This window comes from Heteronotia binoei, chromosome 13, assembly GCF_032191835.1.
Source record: "Heteronotia binoei isolate CCM8104 ecotype False Entrance Well chromosome 13, APGP_CSIRO_Hbin_v1, whole genome shotgun sequence".
Classification (NCBI taxonomy): domain Eukaryota; kingdom Metazoa; phylum Chordata; class Lepidosauria; order Squamata; family Gekkonidae; genus Heteronotia; species Heteronotia binoei.
The window spans coordinates 40,314,559-40,333,489 of record NC_083235.1 but is presented as its reverse complement, the minus strand read 5'-3'; the positions used below and the strand labels follow the sequence as shown (position 1 = coordinate 40,333,489).

The 18,931-nt window shown below is 42.7% G+C and overlaps 1 protein-coding gene across 1 annotated transcript in view; it reads left to right on the top strand.

The window, feature by feature from the left end:
* Window positions 1-18,371, top strand: part of STXBP4 (syntaxin binding protein 4) — a 240,927-nt gene extending 222,556 nt beyond the window's left edge. The window contains exon 22 of the mRNA XM_060253551.1: window positions 15,979-18,371. Coding sequence (XP_060109534.1) covers window positions 15,979-16,093 — 115 coding nt within the window. The 3' untranslated portion in view covers window positions 16,094-18,371. The remainder of the gene's footprint in view (window positions 1-15,978) is intronic.
* Window positions 18,372-18,931: the final 560 nt, after the last annotated feature.

Genomic DNA, 18,931 nt, shown 5'->3' with positions numbered 1-18,931 from the left:
TGCCTTGCTGTGTGTATTTTTAATGCTCATACTTTGCCCTGAATGCATTATCCAGATGATTGCACAGACACCATAAAATAGAAACTAGTAGCATAGCAATGTCAGCAAGTTGCTGAAACAACCCATCCCAGCTGGTCTCTTCTGTCCTCCTACCACATTCAGTGTTGCCATATTGCAGCTCAGCATCATGAGTCTAACACCCCCAGGTAGGTAAGGTCTTTTGCTATCCTCCTACTTCCTCCTACAGTTTGCATATGTGTAAAATTTCAGAGGATTTGCCCTAAACTTTGCTTTGCTGCTTTAACAAAAGCAAGCTCTGCCTTATTCCAATATACTGTGTACCTTCTGAGGCAGCAAGGAAGTAAGCTTTTAGATTTAAGGAATTCCTGGAAGCTGCAATCCAGTTTAACAATTTTCTGAGCACTTCTGGAATGATCTTCTAAAACAAGTCTCTTCTTCTTCCTAAAAATGTGAAGCGTGGTTTTAAGTGGTGGTGATGCCTTTGAAAGCTTATTGACTTCAGTGGATTTAGGTCAAACCAGAAGTGTCAAACTCATTTTGTTACCAGAGTCAGATCTGATATAAATCTTTATCAGGCCGGGCCATTCATGCCATAAAATGTAATGCCAAGTAGTGGAGATATAAACTTTATCAAGGACACAGGCAAACCCAATTAGCAATATTTTTTATTCAAAATACAAACATGCTTAAAACATTAACACTGGTAAACTTCAAGTTGATGTTTCCTCACCGTGTTCACCCGCTCACCCCCACAATGAGCAGGGCACAATGAAGGATGGAAAAACCATGCATGCCACTCCTGAGTTCCAGGGTGAAAATATTTTCGATAGGTAAGATTCAGAAAAGGACTAATCAAAACAAAACCCTGTCATATTGTGTGTGTTACAGATTGAAAGCAACTGATTTACTGGGGAACCCACAAAAGCCTCAATAAATGTATTTAATTATGTGCAAGAGTAGATTTTTTTTCCAAGGGGTACCATAAAGGGGGGGTTACACCCCTTGTCCACTCACAGAGTATCTGCCAACCATCCACTACAATCTGTCTTCAGGGTACAGTTTATATGGAGGTCAGGATGTCACACACCCAACCCTCCTTATCGCTTCTAAAATCTACAGAGGGTCACAACCACCCCACACCTCAGTTCCTGCCTCTCACTCCCAGAGACAACCACAGACAGGGTAGCACAGCCCCCTTTAATAATCAGCCCTCCCTCACACAGATCTATTGGGAGCAGGGCTCAAAACACAGCTCTAATCATGCGCTGCCATTATTCATTCACATCCTATATAATACATATGTATAATCTGAGATATTAAATTGATATTAAATTAGATACACAGGCCACAGGGTTAATCAAAACAATGAAGTTTTATGTATAACAATTAAACACAGAGGAAAATGCAGTCTAAGAAACAACATTTCACTTCCATCGAACTTTTGAACTGAGGTCCTATACCTATAGCTGGGATACTTTAGTTACAAATTTACTATTTTCAGCCTATTCCAATCAGCTCTTCTATATAGTTCCCCTTAGGGGGGAAAAAATCCCTTTTCACCTCAGGCCTGTAGCTGTCAGTTTCTCTCTGCTGCTAATCCCTTAAATGTCATTTTTCAGCTCCTGTTTTTCAAGTCTCCTCTTACCATTCTGTCCACTCTCACTGGTTGCTCTTGGAGAGAAGCGGAACCTAGCCTGTCTGTCAAAGGGGGTATTCTTACATTTCCATACAAATTTGCTACTTTTTGTATGTATAGTAGTGTTAGGAGATGAGTCAGTCAGCCTTGCCCACTTCACAGGCTTTTAGTTGGAGGTGAGGATTGGGGCAGTGGAGGGAAGGAAGGAGATCTTCTTATGAGTAAATAAGATAATTGTTCAGCACGCGCATACACACCCCATAATACAAGATAATGCATGGGATGGAGAAAGTAGAGAAAGAAGTACTTTTCTCCCTTTCTCACAATACAAGAACTCGTGGGCATTCGATGAAATTGCTGAGCAGACAGGTTAAAACAGATAAAAGGAAGTACTTCTTCGCCCAAAGGGTGATTAACATGTGGAATTCACTGCCACAGGAGGTGGTGGCGGCCACAAGCACAGCCACCTTCAAGAGGGGGTTAGATAAAAATATGGAGCACAGGTCCATCAGTGGCTATTAGCCACAGTGTGTGTGTATATATAAAAAAATTTGCCACTGTGTGACACAGAGTGTTGGACTGGATGGGCCATTGGCCTGATCCAACATGGCTTCTCTTATGTTCTTATGTTCTTAATACCCCGCCTCACAATTGAGCACATCCCTCTCTTACTGTTTGTTTCCTCTCTTTCCCCATTCCACCTCTGAGGATGCTGAGGTATCTCAAGCCCCAATAAATGTATTTAATCATATGCAAGACTAATTTTTTTTCTGAAGAATACCCTAAAGTGGGGAGGCACCTTTGTCCACTTTATTAGAGACCCCTTTAACCCCCCAAAATGAATGCCAGTACAGATTTCCAAGCCCCAGTACACATACACATTGCACAATAGTTTGGCCTGTTCCCACTCTGAAATGCAGAACTGTGGGTTTCTTTTTGGCAATGCAAAACAGAAGTTCCAGAGAACAAAGCACACAAACAATTGCCTTCCTTGTAATGTGCTATGTGGACGTACTCACATTTCATGTTGGCAGAGATTTTGATAGAACCTGTATTTCTGCCATAACATCATTGCACCTATTTTTCCCAAGTACCATGTTTAGTACTATGAGAACCAAATTTACAAATCATGATAATAATGCTAGAACTCAGTCATAGAAATAATATGAGGCTAAAATACGTGCAGACTGAAAAGACACAGAAATGCTAATAACCCGCAGTACCATCCTTAGTTAATGGGCTCAGGGGGGATAATTCTGTTTAGGATTACACTCTTGGATTTGATGACCCTACAGCCAGAGAACTAGAGTGTCTTGTGGCTCAAAAAGAGATTTGAGTTGGATCCAGCTAGGTTTTTGGCTCAGTCTTGCTGATTTCCCCTTTTCTTCCTCCCATTCTGCATGGCTTTTATCTAGGAAGGTCCCAGGATTGTCAGCATAGTCCTTTTGGTGATCAAATGCATCCCCTCTTTCCACTTTTGTCCAAAGCTGGTAGAATCCAAACCATTGTGGGGATCAGTTCATGCATTAGTTCTGTTGGTACATTCAATGGACTGCATAAGTTGGGGGTTGGCGCTTGTCACCATGATCTGTGCCCTCTCTCCAAAATATTCATTCTACCCGGTGCTACGTTAGGAGTATACTTTAGTCTCTTCAATGTACGCACAAGAAGTTCTCTCTTTACTTAGAATCAATTTGTTAGCTTCTTGTTGTCCACTATGCAGCACTCAATGCTTGTGTCCAATACACTTGTCAGCAATGTTCCCTCTAAGCTGCAGAGTCTTGTGAGCAAAAATTCTACTTTGTAAGCTACTGGCATTAAAGTTGTGAGCTACTGCATAAATTAGTGAGCTCTGGGGCCATCTTTTCTGAGCTAAGACAAAAATGTGTGAGCTGGAGGCTAAAAATCTGTGATCTAGTTCACATTAACTCAGCTTAGAGGGAACTCTGCTTGTCAGTGGCTTTTTGATGGGGGAGGAAAAAAACCCCTGACATATAAATAGAATTTCTGTACCACCAAAACAAACAGAAATACTGCTAAAAGGTTCTGTCCGCTTTATGGAATGCGTGCCAAGGTTTTAAAACAAGAAGGAATCCATTTTTCATGAAATAAACAAGATGGGTTTCCAGTTACAACTGCACACAATATTTTCAAGTAGGCCTGGATGAATATAATGTATTGTGTAAATATAATGTTTGCCATTTACATCCAAGTGAGCAGGTTGGAGATTGCAGCACTTGAAAGAGAAGAATGTCAGTTTCTTTTAGCTCTTTTCCTTCTGGAAGCTTTGCTTTTTCAAACCATGGGTAGAATGCACAAGTGTAGCAGGGGATCAGGGCTGAAAGCTCCTTGTGCAGATTCTACTCTGAGCACCTCAAGTTAAACATAAGTCCAGTACCAATTTAAAGAATGACAGCATTTATTCCAGCAGAAATTTTTGTGAATCAGAACCCATTCCATCAAATGTATAGGCTATCCATCCACAGGAGCTAAATTGATAAGAGTTCAAGCAGTAGAAAAGGAGGGTTAAGGAAGAAGGGAAAGAGAAGAAGAGGAGATTGGATTTATACCCTGCCTTTCACTTGGAGTCTCAGAAGGGCTTACAATCTCCTTTCCTTTCCCCTTCCCAGAACAGACATCTGTGAGGTAGGTGGGGCTGAAAAAGCTCTGACAGAAACTGCTCTTTGAGAGAATCAGCTCTAACAGAGTTATGACTGACCCAAGGTCACTCCAGCAGTTGCATGTGGAGGAGTGGGGAATCAAACCTGGTTCTCCCAGATAAGTGTCTGCACACTTAACCACTACACCAAACTGGCTGTCTACACCAAACTGGAGAAGTTACAAGGTTGTAAAATAAGAACCAAAGACTAATTTCAAAATCTGTTGGTATGATGTAAAAAACAGGATTCCCAGTATTTTTGAAATAGCTGTATGCACATTCATGCATTGGTTCTGTAGGTACATTTAATGGATGTGCATAGGTTGGGAATTGGCACTTGTCACCATGATCCTGCGCCCTCACTCCAAAATATTCATTCTACACATGTTAAAATCTGAAAGGGGCTAATGTCTCAAGGAGTTCAAGAAAATTCTCAGACTTGGTACCTTTTCTGGTATCTTCTGTCCACAAAACCCGTTTTAGCCAGTTGGGCAGCATAAACAAGACATTAAGAGCCTGTCCCCAAGTGGTGCCATCCCCTACCCATCTGCAGACTGCTGCTTTGCTTGACATCAAATCCTTGAATTACTTAAATCTTCACCTCCCATCATGGAGGTTCCTAGCCTATGGCTCCATCCATTGCTTCTCTATAGCACTCTTTCTTTCCCTTTGTGATCTCTGAACATGCTGTACATCTGTACCAAGGCAGATTGGCTAACAATCAGGCAAGATTGCTAGTACTCTGCATTCCCAACAGGTGTGTTTTCATCCAATATTTTCCTATGACCCTCTGCCCCAGGACAGCTGGCAACCAAATAAACAGAAGATATTAAAAGAAATGTTGACGTTTTAGGTCAAACCATCTGGTTTTGATTGTAAAAAAATAAGTAACTTCCCAAGCTGTCGGCATTTTCTCAGTCCCTGCAAATTGTCTCTGCCAGATGCTCCTGAGAGAGAGATTTACTGTACTTGCTCAGTATTGTTCTTTGGCTTTTGTTGGATTGTAAAAGCAGAAGTATCCTGATTAAGAACAGAGTGATTTTTCATTCTGTGAAAGATAACCACAGCAGTGATTTGCTTTTAAAAGAAAATGTCATGCTCATTTGTTACGTTTGGATCTCACAATTCTTCCAGGCAGTCCTCCGCAACAACCCTGCAAAATAGGCTATGCTGAGCAACAGTCAGTTGCTTGGTCAAATGTCCACATAGGGGGTTCCCACATCCAAATGCAACACTGACTATGCAATCCTAAGGAGAGCTGCACTTTTACTTTGTGGCTGAGCCACCAATTGAACCTAAGGGTTTCAGACTGAGTGCTCATCCTTTTAACTGCTCTACTGTTTTGATGACTGAGAATTTCTTTAGGTACCCATATACTATTTGATAATGGAGTTCAGATGCAGGGTTAGATGTATCTAATCCTCATGAAGTGGGGGGGGGGAGTGGAAAGAGAGTGGGTGTGAAGGATTCTGAGCCTAGGAGGATTTTGAAATTAATTTCCAGAGGCTGTAGCAGAAGAGATACACATTGCTAATCCTTTATCTTTAGTACCATGACAAAATATTAAAATATTTGTATGTTATACACTGCCCTGAGCCCCACCTAGTGGGGGACGGTAGTCTAAAATCAAATAAATAACAAAAGCCAAACCTTGAGGGCAGGCATCACTGTCAGATGGCCATCTAACCTCTGATTAAAAATCTCCATGGAAAGAGAACCCACCACCTCCCAAGGATGCCTGTTCCACTGAGGAACCACTCTGTCGGGAAGTTCTTCCTAATGTTGAGCCAGAAACTCTTTTGATGTAATTTCAACCTGTTGGTTCTGGTCCTACCTTCTGGGGCAACAGAAAACAATTTTGCACCATCCTCTATATGACAGCCCTTTAAGTACTTGAAGATGGAGATCATATCACCTCTCAGCTGCCTCCTCTCCAGGCTAAACATGCCCAGCTCCTTCAACCTTTCTTCATTGGACTTGGTCTCCAAACCCCTCACCGTCTTTGTTGCCCTCCTCTGGACCTGTTCCAGCTCGTCTATATCCTTCTTAAAATGTGGAGCCCAAAACTGAACACAGTACTCCAGGTGAGGTCTTACCAAGCAATACCATCACTTCACGTGATCTGGACTTCTGTTCATTCAGCCCAAAATTGCATTTGCCTTTTTAGCCACTGAATCACACTGTTGACTCATGTTCAGTGTATGATCCACTAAGATCCCTAGATCTTTTTTGCACATACTACTGCCCCGACAAGTCTCCCCCATCCTATAACTATGCATTGGATTTTTCCTACCTAAATGCAGAATTTTATATTTATCCCTGTTTAAATTCACTTTATTGGTTTCAGCCCAGTTTTCCAGCCTGTCAACATCATCCTGTATCCTGTTTCTGTCTTCTACTATATTTGCAACCCCTCCTAATTTAGTATCATCTGCAAATTTAATAAGCATTCCCAGAGTGATAAAGCTTCAGTACTGCAGTCGAAGCCCTCTGCTCACAACCTGAGTTCGATCCCAGCGGAAGCTGGTTCAGGTAGCCAGCTCCAGGCTGACTCAGCCTTCCATCCTTCTGAGGTTGGTAAAAGGAGTACCCAGCTTGCTGGGGGGAAAGTTTAGATGACTGGGGAAGGCAATGGCAAACCACCCTGTAAAAAGTCTGCCGTGAAAACGTGAAACCAATGTCACCCCAGAGTCAAAAATGACTGGTGCTTGCACAGGGGACTACCTTTACCTTTACTATTCCTTCATCCAAATCATTTATAAAGTTGAACAAAACAGGTCCCAGAACAGATCCTTGAGGCACTCCACTTGTCACTCCTCTCCAAGAAGATGAGGGACCGTTCACAAACATTCTTTGGATGCGATCTGTCAACCAGTTATAGGTCCACCTAACAGTAACAGGATCCAAACCACATTTTACCAACTTGTCAACAAGGATAGTATGTGGAACCTTATCAAAAGCCTTACTGAAATCAAGATAAACTATTTCTATAGCATTCTGCTCATCCAGCAAGGTAGCAACTTTCTCCAAAAAAAGAGATCAGGTTAGTCTGACATGACTTATTCTTGAGAAACCCGTGCTGGCTCTTAGTAATCACAGCCATTCTTTCTAAATGTTCCAGGACTGACTTTTTGATGATTTGTTCTAAAAACTTTCCAGGTATAGAGGTCAAGCTGACGGGTCCTCCTTTTTCCACTTCTTGAAGATGGGGGAAAACATTTGACCACCTCCAATCTTCTGGCACCTCTCCTGTTTTCCAAGAATTCTCAGAAATAATGGACAGGGGCTCAGAATTTACATCCACAAGCTCTTTTTGTACCCTTGGATGCAGTTCATCTGGCCCTGAGGACTTTGTTTCATTTAAAGAAACTAGGTGTTTATGTACTACCCCCATGCTGATCATAGGTTGGAACTCCGTACCCTCATTATATGTTCTGTTTTTGCCATGTTGAGCACTGTTTCCCTCAGAAGAGAAGACCGAGGAAAAGTAGGAATAGAGTGGTTCTGCCCTCTCTTCATTACCTGTTACAATTTCACTTTCTTGCCCTCGCAACAGGGCTACCATGGTCTTGCTCTTTTTCTTACTCTGAACATAAGGGGGGGGGGGTTGTTGTTTTTAGCATGTTTGGCTAGCCTAAGCCCATACTGAGCTTTAGCTTTCCTAACTCTTTCTCTACAAGCACTGGTGATTTGTTTATATTCATCCTTGGTTATAAGGCCCACCTCCCATTTCCTCAATGAGTCTTTTTTATTTCTCAGGTCTTTAGAGCACTGTTTATGAAGCCACCTCAGCTTCTTTAGGCTTTTCCCATTTTTTCTTCTCATAGGAACCATCTCTGATTGTGCTTTCAATATTTCACTTTTAAGAAACCCACCCCTCGTGAACCCTCTTCTTAATTATTTCTGACACTGGGATTTTACCCAGCATAGTTCTAAGTTTGTCGAAGTTTGCCTTTCTGGAGTGCAACCTATATGTATGTCTACGTACAGCTTTTCCCTTCCCTAAGACTGTAAATTCCAAAATCACATGGTCACTACTGCCCAGTGTACCCACTGTTTCCACCTCATCAACCAATTCTTCCTTGTTAGTGAGAATCAAGTCCAAAATAGCAGATCCCCTTGTTTCCTTCTCCACTTTCCGAAAAAGGAAGTTGTCAGCAAGACAAGTCAGGACAACTTGCTTTTCCAGAAAGTGTTATTAACGTCTAGCATTCAATAGTGGCAACATACATCCAAGTATAAAAGGCATGGTGGCTGTTCAGTGTTACGTGTAGTAGGCATTAATCTGTTGGCATTGACTATTGATTTGCTGGTTTTAACACCAGCTTGATAAAGGGTTCTGGAAAAGTTGAAATCTTGCACACTTCTTTATGTCTCTATACGAGGTGTTACATGGCTCTTGTGTTTTGGACTGCTAGCAATAAGAACAGAACTACCCAAACAGCAAAATAATGTGTAGTTCTGGGTGAATCGTACCACTTCAGACCACAGGTGAGGCAGTCCATGTTTGAATGCTCTCTAATGTCTAAATTGCTAACCCACATAATGCAGAAGGGTTTTGGTACAACAACCCTGACCTGCTACCCCTCTGTAGGCAGGGAAGATTGGTTTCTTTGTTGTGAAGTGTATTGAGTTTTTAAACAAGCCATACATTACCTATAGGCTGAAGCAGTTACAGTTCACCAAGGTCATGGTCATGTGATTCTGATAGTTGTCACTTTTCTGTCTTAGCCTTTGAGGTAGTCTACCAACTCTGCTGTGCCACGATAGTTTATGCAGTGATGTTTATGAAGGTGCAGATCTGTCAGCACTTTGTCAAACAAGCGTTGCTAGTAAAGGCAGAGTCAAGGTTACGGAAGTTTAATAGCTCAGCAAATGGTTGTTTCTCACTAAACAGTCAATTTCAAGATCTGAATGCTGGGAGAAATGAAACAGTGTTTCTTCTCTTATCTGGTGTAAATTCTGCCTTCAACAATCATGTTTGATTCCCTTGTTCACCTCTTAATACTTTTGCTCAAGTAGAGGGGGTTTTTTTTAACATCTTCAACATGCTCTTTGGCCTGATTATCTTTTCCTTTTACTATGGAAAAAAACCACTGTGCTGTGACTTCTCTGCATGTTAAACATTTCTTCTGAATCCCGCTCCCTGCAATGAATGTAAAAAAATTAAATTACTGATTTTACCAGTATTACCTCTTTGGTTACCCTTTTGCTGTTCTTCCCTCCTTGATTTGTTGAACAATTTACAAATGGCATTTGGATACATTGTAGATGTGATTTAAATGTATGCATTTAAATATCCGTATTTGGAATAAATACTTGACACATGGAAAAAATGAATTTAAAATGATTTGTGAAAATCAAGCCATACAGCCAACAACTGGGAGGTTGTAGCGGATTGCATGCAGACGTTAAGCTGAACCACGGTTGAATCTCAGTTTGCCATGATATGCATGAACACAACTTGTACATTGTACCTACATGATCTCCCAGGGGCCAGAAATGGCTGCTGGGGAGTTAGAGAGCCAAGAAGACCCACAGCCCTCAGAGCTTTCCAAAGAAAGATTGCAGAATCCCATTCTGTGTGTTATATACCTCACAGGGTGTCTGTTGTGGGGAGGGGAAGGGAAAGGAGATTGTAAACTGCTCTGATATGCTGACTGAAAAGTGGGGTATAAATCCAGTCTTGTCCTCCTCTGAGGTCTCTTTAGGGTTGCCAAGTCCAATTCAAGAAATATCTGGGGACTTTGGGGGTGGAGCCAGGAGACATTGGGGGCGGAGCCAGGAACAAGGGTGTGACAAGCATAATTGAACTCCAAGAGAGTTCTGGCCATCACATTTAAAGGGACAGCACACCTTTTTAAATGTCTTCCTTCCATAGGAAATAATGAAGGATAGGGGCACCTTCTTTGGGGGCTCATAGAATTGGACCCCCTGGTCCAATCATTTTGAAACTTGGGGGGTACTTTGGGGAGAGGCACTAGATACTATATTGAAAATTTGGTGCCTCTACCTAAAAAAACAGCTCCCACAGAGCCCCCGAAACCTCCAGAACAATTCCCCATTATACCCTATGAGAATCGATCTCCACATAGGGAATAATGAAGACGTTTCCCTCTCTCTCTCTCTCCCCCCCCCCCACCATTTCTGGCGAGTCTGAAGCAGGGGATTGGCCTCTCTACTCACCAGTTGCTGCCAGCTTCTTCACAGGAACACAGACACCTTTCAAGTCAAGCCTCCGGAGGTGCAAAGGCACATGGCTCTTTGCGGGCGGGACTCCCCCCCCCCCGCCAGCCAGCTGACTGGGGGCGGGAAGCAGCCTGGGAAAATGGAAGAAAGGCTGCTGGGATCGGGGCTGGGTGGGAAGGGAAGGGAAGGGCAAAGAGAAGCTGCTGGGATCGGGGCTGGGTGGGAAGGGCCGCCATTATCCCCCGCTTTCCGGATCATTGGTGAGCAGGGGGAGGAGGCTCCAAATCGGGGGTCCTGCGGCTAGGCGGGGGATTTGGGAAGCCTAGGTCTCTTTCTGCTGGATTATGTATCTGTTCTGTATGTCTTTTGCAATGTTCTAAAGTTCCAGTCATTATAGGGTTAATACTGTGCCTGATTCCCTATTGTCTGCATGAACATATGAAGCTGCCTTATACTGAATCAGACCTTTGGTCCATCAAAGTCAGTATTGTCTTCTCAGACTGGCAGCGGCTCTCCAGGGTCTCAAGCTGAGGATTTTCACACCTATTTGCCTGGACCCTTTTTTTGGAGATGCCAGGGATTGAACCTGGGACCTTCTGCTTCCCAAGCAGATGCTCTACCACTGAGCCACCGTCCCTTCCTGACCTAGGAAGAAGATACTGACTGCTGTCAATCAAGATCTAGAAGTGGGAAAACTGGTTTGTTTGGTTGGTCAATTAGTCAGGTGACTTCCTTTGTTCAGGCAGAGAGGTCAAGGAGAAGGAGGAAGTATCCTCCATTAAGCATGTGTTCTCCTTTGTGTTCACATGTAGTTCTTAGTGTTTGTTGTTTTACCTCCCAGTACACTTCCCCTGTAGTAATAAATATGTTTTTTGCTTTCAAGTTAAATGCCTCTCGATGATTATTTGATCCAGCGATCCATCGAACTGTTTGAGATAAAGAAATAGAATTTCAAACAGAATTCCCTACACTTTCTGGCATTACTTTTTACAAACCTGTGTCAGTAAACACTTGACAGTCTTCCATCAGAACCATAAGGCACGTCTGTTTCAGTGCCTTGACATTTATGCAGCAGAAACAGCACACTGTTTTCTGAATATTAGGACCTGTAACCAAAAGAAGCCTCCCTGTTCAGATGTGACATTGTCAAGTGTCTCGGTGTACTGGCAATCCTGGCATTGTTTTCTTTGAACTTTGGCTTCTGTGTTACCCCTAGTGAAAAAGTTGATGTTGCTATAGGCTTCAAGGAAACATTTCCCTTTCCTTACAATAATTATGGCAACCCAGCCTCTAAACATTAAGGCTCTTCAGAAGAATCAGGGGCTTAAATAACTCTGTTGGTTACTCTTAAACTCTAGTCAAATGGATATTTTCCCTTCAAGATTGGTTTGCCAGACCATGCTGCTCAGCATTTTAAATGGAAAAGTTTTTATTTGGGTTGGGAAAGGATAGAAGGGAAGGTACATGCGGGAATTTGTATTACTGTCTTTCCAACCCTTTCTGAATTCACTGTATAGTTCCCTAACACCCCCCCAGTGAAAAGGATCTCAAGTATCCATGCTGGAAAATGACTTCAGTAAACTGTGGCCTGTCAGTACTGGACAAGAATGAAAATTAGTATGAGGCATTTTCTCCCATCATCAGGCTTTGAACTCCCACTTCGTCTCGTTCAGTGCGGTTCCTCCCCTTGTAGCAAGAGAGGGTGGATTTTCCAATATGTGAATGTTCCACAAAACAGTAAATCTGGGATTATCTCATCAGACTGATTATGTCAAAGCTCTTTAGCTACAGCACTCTCAGAGGTCTATATATAAGCAGTGAGGCAGTCTGCAAGCGTACTCTACCTTCGTCAACTCTGCCTGTTATATGCATTGAGGATTTCTGGGCTTAGTGTTTATTTATAAGCATTTGCTTTCTAATTAGAGGGCAAGGTCAGGGTGAGACCAAGTCTTGCAGAATTACCAAACACACATGGCTGTGTGTGAATCAAGGGCTGCTTCATTCACTTTTGTGGGATGTACCAAAAGTGACTGATTGGTTGAAAGGTGTCAGAGATTGGTTGACAGGTGTCAGAAGTGAAAGAGTCAGATGATGCTTTGCTTGCTGCATATATCATTGAACACATCAGTACATGAAGCTGCCTTATTTTGAGTTGGATCATTCTTCTATTAGTGACTGTTTTGTTCTAGCAGGCAGCGGTTCTCCAGGGCCTCAAGTAGAGACCTTTCACATCACAAACTTCCTGATCTTTTTAAGTGGAGATGTCAAGGATTGATCCTGGACACTTTGTGTTCAAAGCAGAGGCTCTGCCACTGAGCCATTCCCCCACCCCATCATTGCTTCCACATTTTGCACCAGAGCTTGTAGAAAAGTCTTGAGGAATGAAATCAGGACAAATCACATGTTGTGTTGTTATCTCTTGTGCTTCTGAGCCACTGGGGTAGTTTTTGAACCTGAAAGCAGTTCATTTAGTTCTTGAAACAAACCTCCTATTGTGGAAGTGAGGAGTTCTCATTCCTGTCCAGTAAAAGATGCTTATGTCTCAATGCCTACAGGGAATAGGGGAATGTCACAAATATGATACGAAATGGTAAATCTGAACATCCAAGTCATTACAAGTATTTCAGCTAGAATTTGAGCTTACTGAATGCTCTGATCGTTGTGATTATAGGAAACTGCCTTCAACCCCTCCACTTAATATTAGAAAGTGCAAAAATGATTTTGGCATACATTCACAGCATTTTGAGACATTTGTTTACAGGACCCAGAATGAGTCTTCAGAACCCTTGCACCATACACAGATCTCCCCCTAATTAATGAGCCCCTCTAGCCCTCTTTGAAGTCTTATGCACCCAGTCCCATTTACAAGATGCCAGTAAAGTCACTTTGTCTTAGTGACTTGCAGTGCAATCCAAAGCAGGCCTGCTCAGAACTCTTCTCAGATCTGCTCAATGGGACTTACTTCCAGGAATGCATTCTTTGGGTTGCACTATAAGACCAATTCCCCACTAGCCTTGTCCTGGTCTCATGCTCCTCTTCTCCGTGGGGCTGCCTTTTGATTTCACACAAGCTGCCCTGGAGCTGCAACTCACTCTGCCTCTTTTGTGCAGCAAGCAAGATCCTCTGCAACCCATTGGCACTGTTGATAGGGGTGCCATCTCCAATTTGGGGGAATTCCTGAAGATCTGAAGGTGGTGCTTGGGATAGGCAGAGTTTTGAGGAGACGAAGGAGCCCAGTCAATCTAGGACTTCCTTTTCTCCTACATTCTATCATGTATCATACTGCCCACCTTCCGAAGCTGCCATTTACTTCAGGAGAACTGACCTGTATAATGTGGAGATTAGTTGCTATGCATCATGTATCCCTAGATTTTTCCTCTGCTGGAACCTTCTGCAGATTCAATGACTATTACCACCCTGTCCCAACTCAGCATGGAGCACAGGCAGGTTTGTGAGAGCATCAAGCCACCTGTGTTATGTACAAAGTAAGGGAGTCTAGAAGGAGAAAGATACAGTCCAGTCTTCTGAGCTAGGATCCAAGACGGACCTCTGATGTGGCTGCTTCTCTGATGAGTCCCTTGCTTCTTTCTGGCTTCCTGAAAGCAATGAGACATCCTACGGAAGCAACCATAGCTGCTGAACCTTCTGCTGGGCAAGAGTAGAAGTCTATTACCATTTTCGCACACAGTTTACCTCGCAGTCACAATCCTGTTCCCTCCGCAGCGTCCAGTTGGATTTCCCACCATCTGCGCCAGAGTTATAGGAAGTGCCGCAGCTTCTGCGTAGCAAACATAAACTGGGTTTTAGTGGTTTACGTTTGCTATGCAAAAGCCGCGGCATTTCCTGTAACTCTGGCGCAGATGGTGCAAAATCTGACCGGATGCTGTGGAGGGAACAGGATTGTGACTGCAAGGTAAGCTGTATGCGAAAACGGTATATCAGTATGAGAGGAGGAGGAAGGAGCTGAAGTTCCATTTTACCCCTCCAGATGTCTCCAGGATGCATCTCAAATTGACAGCATTGTTTTAGCCTGTAGGAGAAAAAATGTTGTAAACAGGTGATATCATATAGGAGCAAGTGGTGAGATGTAACTGCCCTTTTATTGGTTCAAGTCAAATAAGAGGTTATGTTTCCTTCCTCTGGGGCCTTTCACTACTATGATAATTAGCTGACACAGTATTTAGGGTCAAACTTCGGCACCGCAGTATATGGTCATCACTGCATCCTTGGTTGTTGGGCTCAACTCTGCATGCTGGGCTAGATAGCCTAATGCTCTGACTACTAGGGGACAGGTTTCTCATCCCTCCTCTAGTCTTGTTTAGTTTTCCACCCCTTTTATATGTTAACCAATATTCAAAAGTTGCCTTCATTTGTATTTTGCTGAAGACCATCATCAGTCGCAAGCCTTTCTGCAGAGGCTTGACTATAGCAATTCTGAATCTATTAGCAGAATTCAGCACAGCATAGTGTTATTATTAACAGCACATTTTCCTGTGAAAGGGAGGGGAGCTGTGCACTACCCACACACTGGAAAGGAAAACTGAACAACTCTCATGGTATGCTTCATTCCTTCATCTTCAGTAGAAGGGTCTCCTGTCCCTTTCATTCTCAATAACCAGATTGTGTTTGTCTTTGCTAAATGAGGTTGCTTTACTTTGCAGGTCAGTGTCATTGAAGCCAAAGTGAAAGGTTTAACACTGAGCTGTATGCATCATTAAAAGAAGAGCATGCTACCAACTGACAGATAGTTAAACAATTGGAGTCAAACTATGGCACAGATTGACCATTCCATTAACTCATATTTCTGTGTGGACCACAGTCTTGGAAGGTCCCGGGGCGGGGGGCTGGTACCTCCTCTTCCACCTAATCAGGGCAATCCAGGTGACTGGATCTACTGAGAAATATATCTGAAGTTGCCGTTTACTGAGTCAGAGCCTTAGTCCATCTAGCTTAGTATTGTCTTCTCTGACTGGCAGCAGCTCTCTAGGGTTTCAGGCAGAGAAAGCTTTTTTCTCCCCTCCCCAGCATCGTCTGCAACCCTTTAACTGGGCGGAACTTCCATCTTCCTCCTATGCATTTTGTAAACATTTCAAACATTGATTATGTTGATGCAAATCAGTTCTTCAAAGTTGGATTGCTTTCCCCACAGAATTAGTCAGCATCCGTGTAGGTATTGTCTCTTATGGTGGATCTGTTTCTGGGATAATAGTGAAATCTGCAAATACTGCCCCTTAGTAGCAAAAAAGTTTCCTCTGTTATGTAGGAACAAACAATCACAGCTGCTGGATTCTCAATGGCATTTTTATGGCATGTACAGAAAAGTGAGTTTTTAATTGTCAGGCAAAGTGCTAGATTTAGATAGCAATCCTAAACAGATCTAGTCAGAATCCTCCTCAGGTCTTGATAGGACTTACTGTCAGAACAATGTTCTTAGGATTGCACTGTTAATCGCTTTGTTTTTGTTCTTACCTAGCCATGTGACACAGACAACATCCTGGATCCATCCTGTCACCAATGTCCTCACCTTGCCATTCTCTGAAGAGAATGAAGATGATGGTTTCCGAGAGCTGCCGGATCCCAAAAGCTGAGGACATCCACTGGTGGAAAATGAATGCAGTGTGGTTTCAACGTGATTGCTGAAAGTTGATCTATTTCTAATTGTCCAGAATTGATGAGCCAGTGCCAGTGCAAATTATAGAAGCTTTGCCATTGCTTATGTGGGATTGGGTTCAAGGATGAAATAATTTGCTCCTTCACAATATCTGTCTCCGCATCAGTGGACTTTTCTCTCGCAGGCTGATGAGCCCAGTCTCCCAAAGGAAGGCTTTCTGTTAACTTGCATTATGCAGCAAGTACTCAGTAGTTAATCTAATTGGGGGGAAATAATTATTTGTACCTGTTTTTATACATAGTGGTCATTTGTGTATCTGTAAGCTGGGGGGCCATGAGGGATCATAGGAAGTGAAACAACTGGGGAGGAATATTCCACCCACACAATCTTGCTACCATTCCAGGATTCTGTTAATTCTCTGGGGTTTCAGCAGGTTTTCTCATCCCTTGCTTCCTTTTTCCCTTTAACTGATTCTCACCTGCTATCAGCATACTAGCCCTTCACAGGCATTTTCAGTCCTCGTCAGGGTTGGGGACCAGGTTAGATTTTTGCATTTGGTCAAATTACAAGGTCATGTGTTTTTTTTTCCCTGTATACCAGAACCCAGGATAAGGCTGTGCAAAGAATCAGGCTTAATGCTCAGTGGCTGAGCACACATCCCCATCTGTAGCTCATGAAGTGGATGGAGGCTCCTTTTGCTTTGAATGGGTGCAGCTGCCTCCAGAGTCACCACATGTCACCCAACGACTGGCTGTCTGCAACAACAGCTAGATCAGGGGGAAGGTTTCTACTGTGGCAAGCTTGCAGCTTGTCTCATTTGGCATAGCACTGCAATTTTGCATACTGCATACAAAACTGCAAGCTTTAGCTCATGGAAAATGACACAAGCTGCTTTAGGTCTCCATTGGGGAGAAAGGCAGGGTATAAATGAAGAAATTAAATAATAGCCATCAGTAGGGAAGAGTTGATACAGGCACAGAGAACAGAATTGTCTTATTTCACAAGCCTTTAAACATGTATTTTTGATGGCAAAATGACTTAAGGCCACCGTGGAGTGCTATGCCCATTTTTTAAAGCAAGATTCCTGTCAAATATCTTGTGGGGTTGCCTGTACCATAGGAAAAGGACATGATAACACACGTTAATTTATTTTTCCAATAAACTAGTAAAAAAATTAATTGCTGTGTACAGGTCCAGCACTAGGTGAATTCTCTGATCCCCCTGACAAAACCTGCACAGCAAAACACATAGCGGCTTTGTATGATAATAAACTAGTCACCTATCACATGGCAATTTTTTCCTTTTTGGTTTCCTTTACTATTAGACAATGTAGGAGCTAGAAGAAGACATTGGGAACATCAGAAAACAGTGGAACCGCAGGCAGAGACGTTAATAGAAAAGACCTGATGAGAAAAACAGGGGAAGGGGAATTACTTTGTCTCCTGTGATTTCCCTTCCTCCAAGAGTTTTGGGAATTGTTGTTGTAGAAGGAATAATGCCATCTTAAGGTGAGTTACAACCTTCTAAGCCAGTCGATTTCAATAGTTTTAGAAAGGGTGCAACTCTGCTTGCAGTGGCACTGCAAGGATGCTTGAACTGTGAATTCCCTGCATCCTCATAACAAAATTAAAGGATGCTACAACAAAGTGGTCTTGATCTGTAGCCAGCATGGTCAGACTTCATTAGCCAATTGGCTACAGTCCTGCTTAGAAACTGATCTCCTTTTAAAAGAGGGTTGGGGAGGGGGAGAAGTTCACTCCTAGCAGGATTTACTACCTTTCTTCCCTTGCCCTGCACAATCTGTTGATTAGTCTTTTGAACTAACGCATACCTTGACTAATTAGGTTAAAACATTTATCCTGCTAACAGCCATGATGACAATGTGTCTCTGTCTTTGCATACTAATGGATGGATTCTCCAGAGTAGGTCATTGCAGACCACCTTGCTGCTTCTTGATCCTCACTGGTCCAGGTGAACTGCTGTTGGGGCAGTTTTTGTAGCATGGCATCTCGATGCAAAGCTTATACATATACATATATTAAAGCCAATTATACTCTTTCTTTAAAAAACACATCCCACTCCTTGCTTGTTTTCCTTTCCCAGTTAATTCAGAATGCAAACTCAATTACACCAGAAATTGTAAACCGAAATCATGGACTGAGGATGTAATTCCGCTGCGATTTGTAACAAGTACTAGACAACTATGTTCATAGAGTGTTTATAGCAAAATAAATTACCCTAATTTTCATTTTCAACGTTTGGCTCTTTAGCGTTGTTTATTACTTAATTGTTCTACTAATAGCTTACTATGAGATGGAGAACCTATGTGCCACTTTGGCCTCCGTTCTCAGGTCTAATGCTGCTTTCGCAAATATTGGCTGATAACACTTTAGCTATAATTTGCAACTAGATTTTTGTTTTGTGTGGAGCAGGAAATCCAGTTGCAAACAATTGCTGAAGTACATTGAAAGTACATTATCCATCACACGCAAGAACAGCGATGACCTTGCACCGCTTGTATTTATCTTTGGGATGAAATGGTCTTCTCAAGGTATATTTGGCAGTCATAAGGAATAGCAGCTTTATCATGGCCGCTTCCACACGGTGATGATTTTTCATTATGCTTTCCTTTGCAAACGCAGCACCAATGGAGTGTCCCACTTTGACTGATTTTTCTGTATCCAAAAGTGACAGAAGGAGAACAGTTGGAGGATGACATTTGAGAGGCAAGACAGATCAAAACACGTGACCTGTGTGGCAACTGCCTGTGTCTCCAAATATTGTCAGGCTGGACCTTAGATCAGGTGCCCAACCC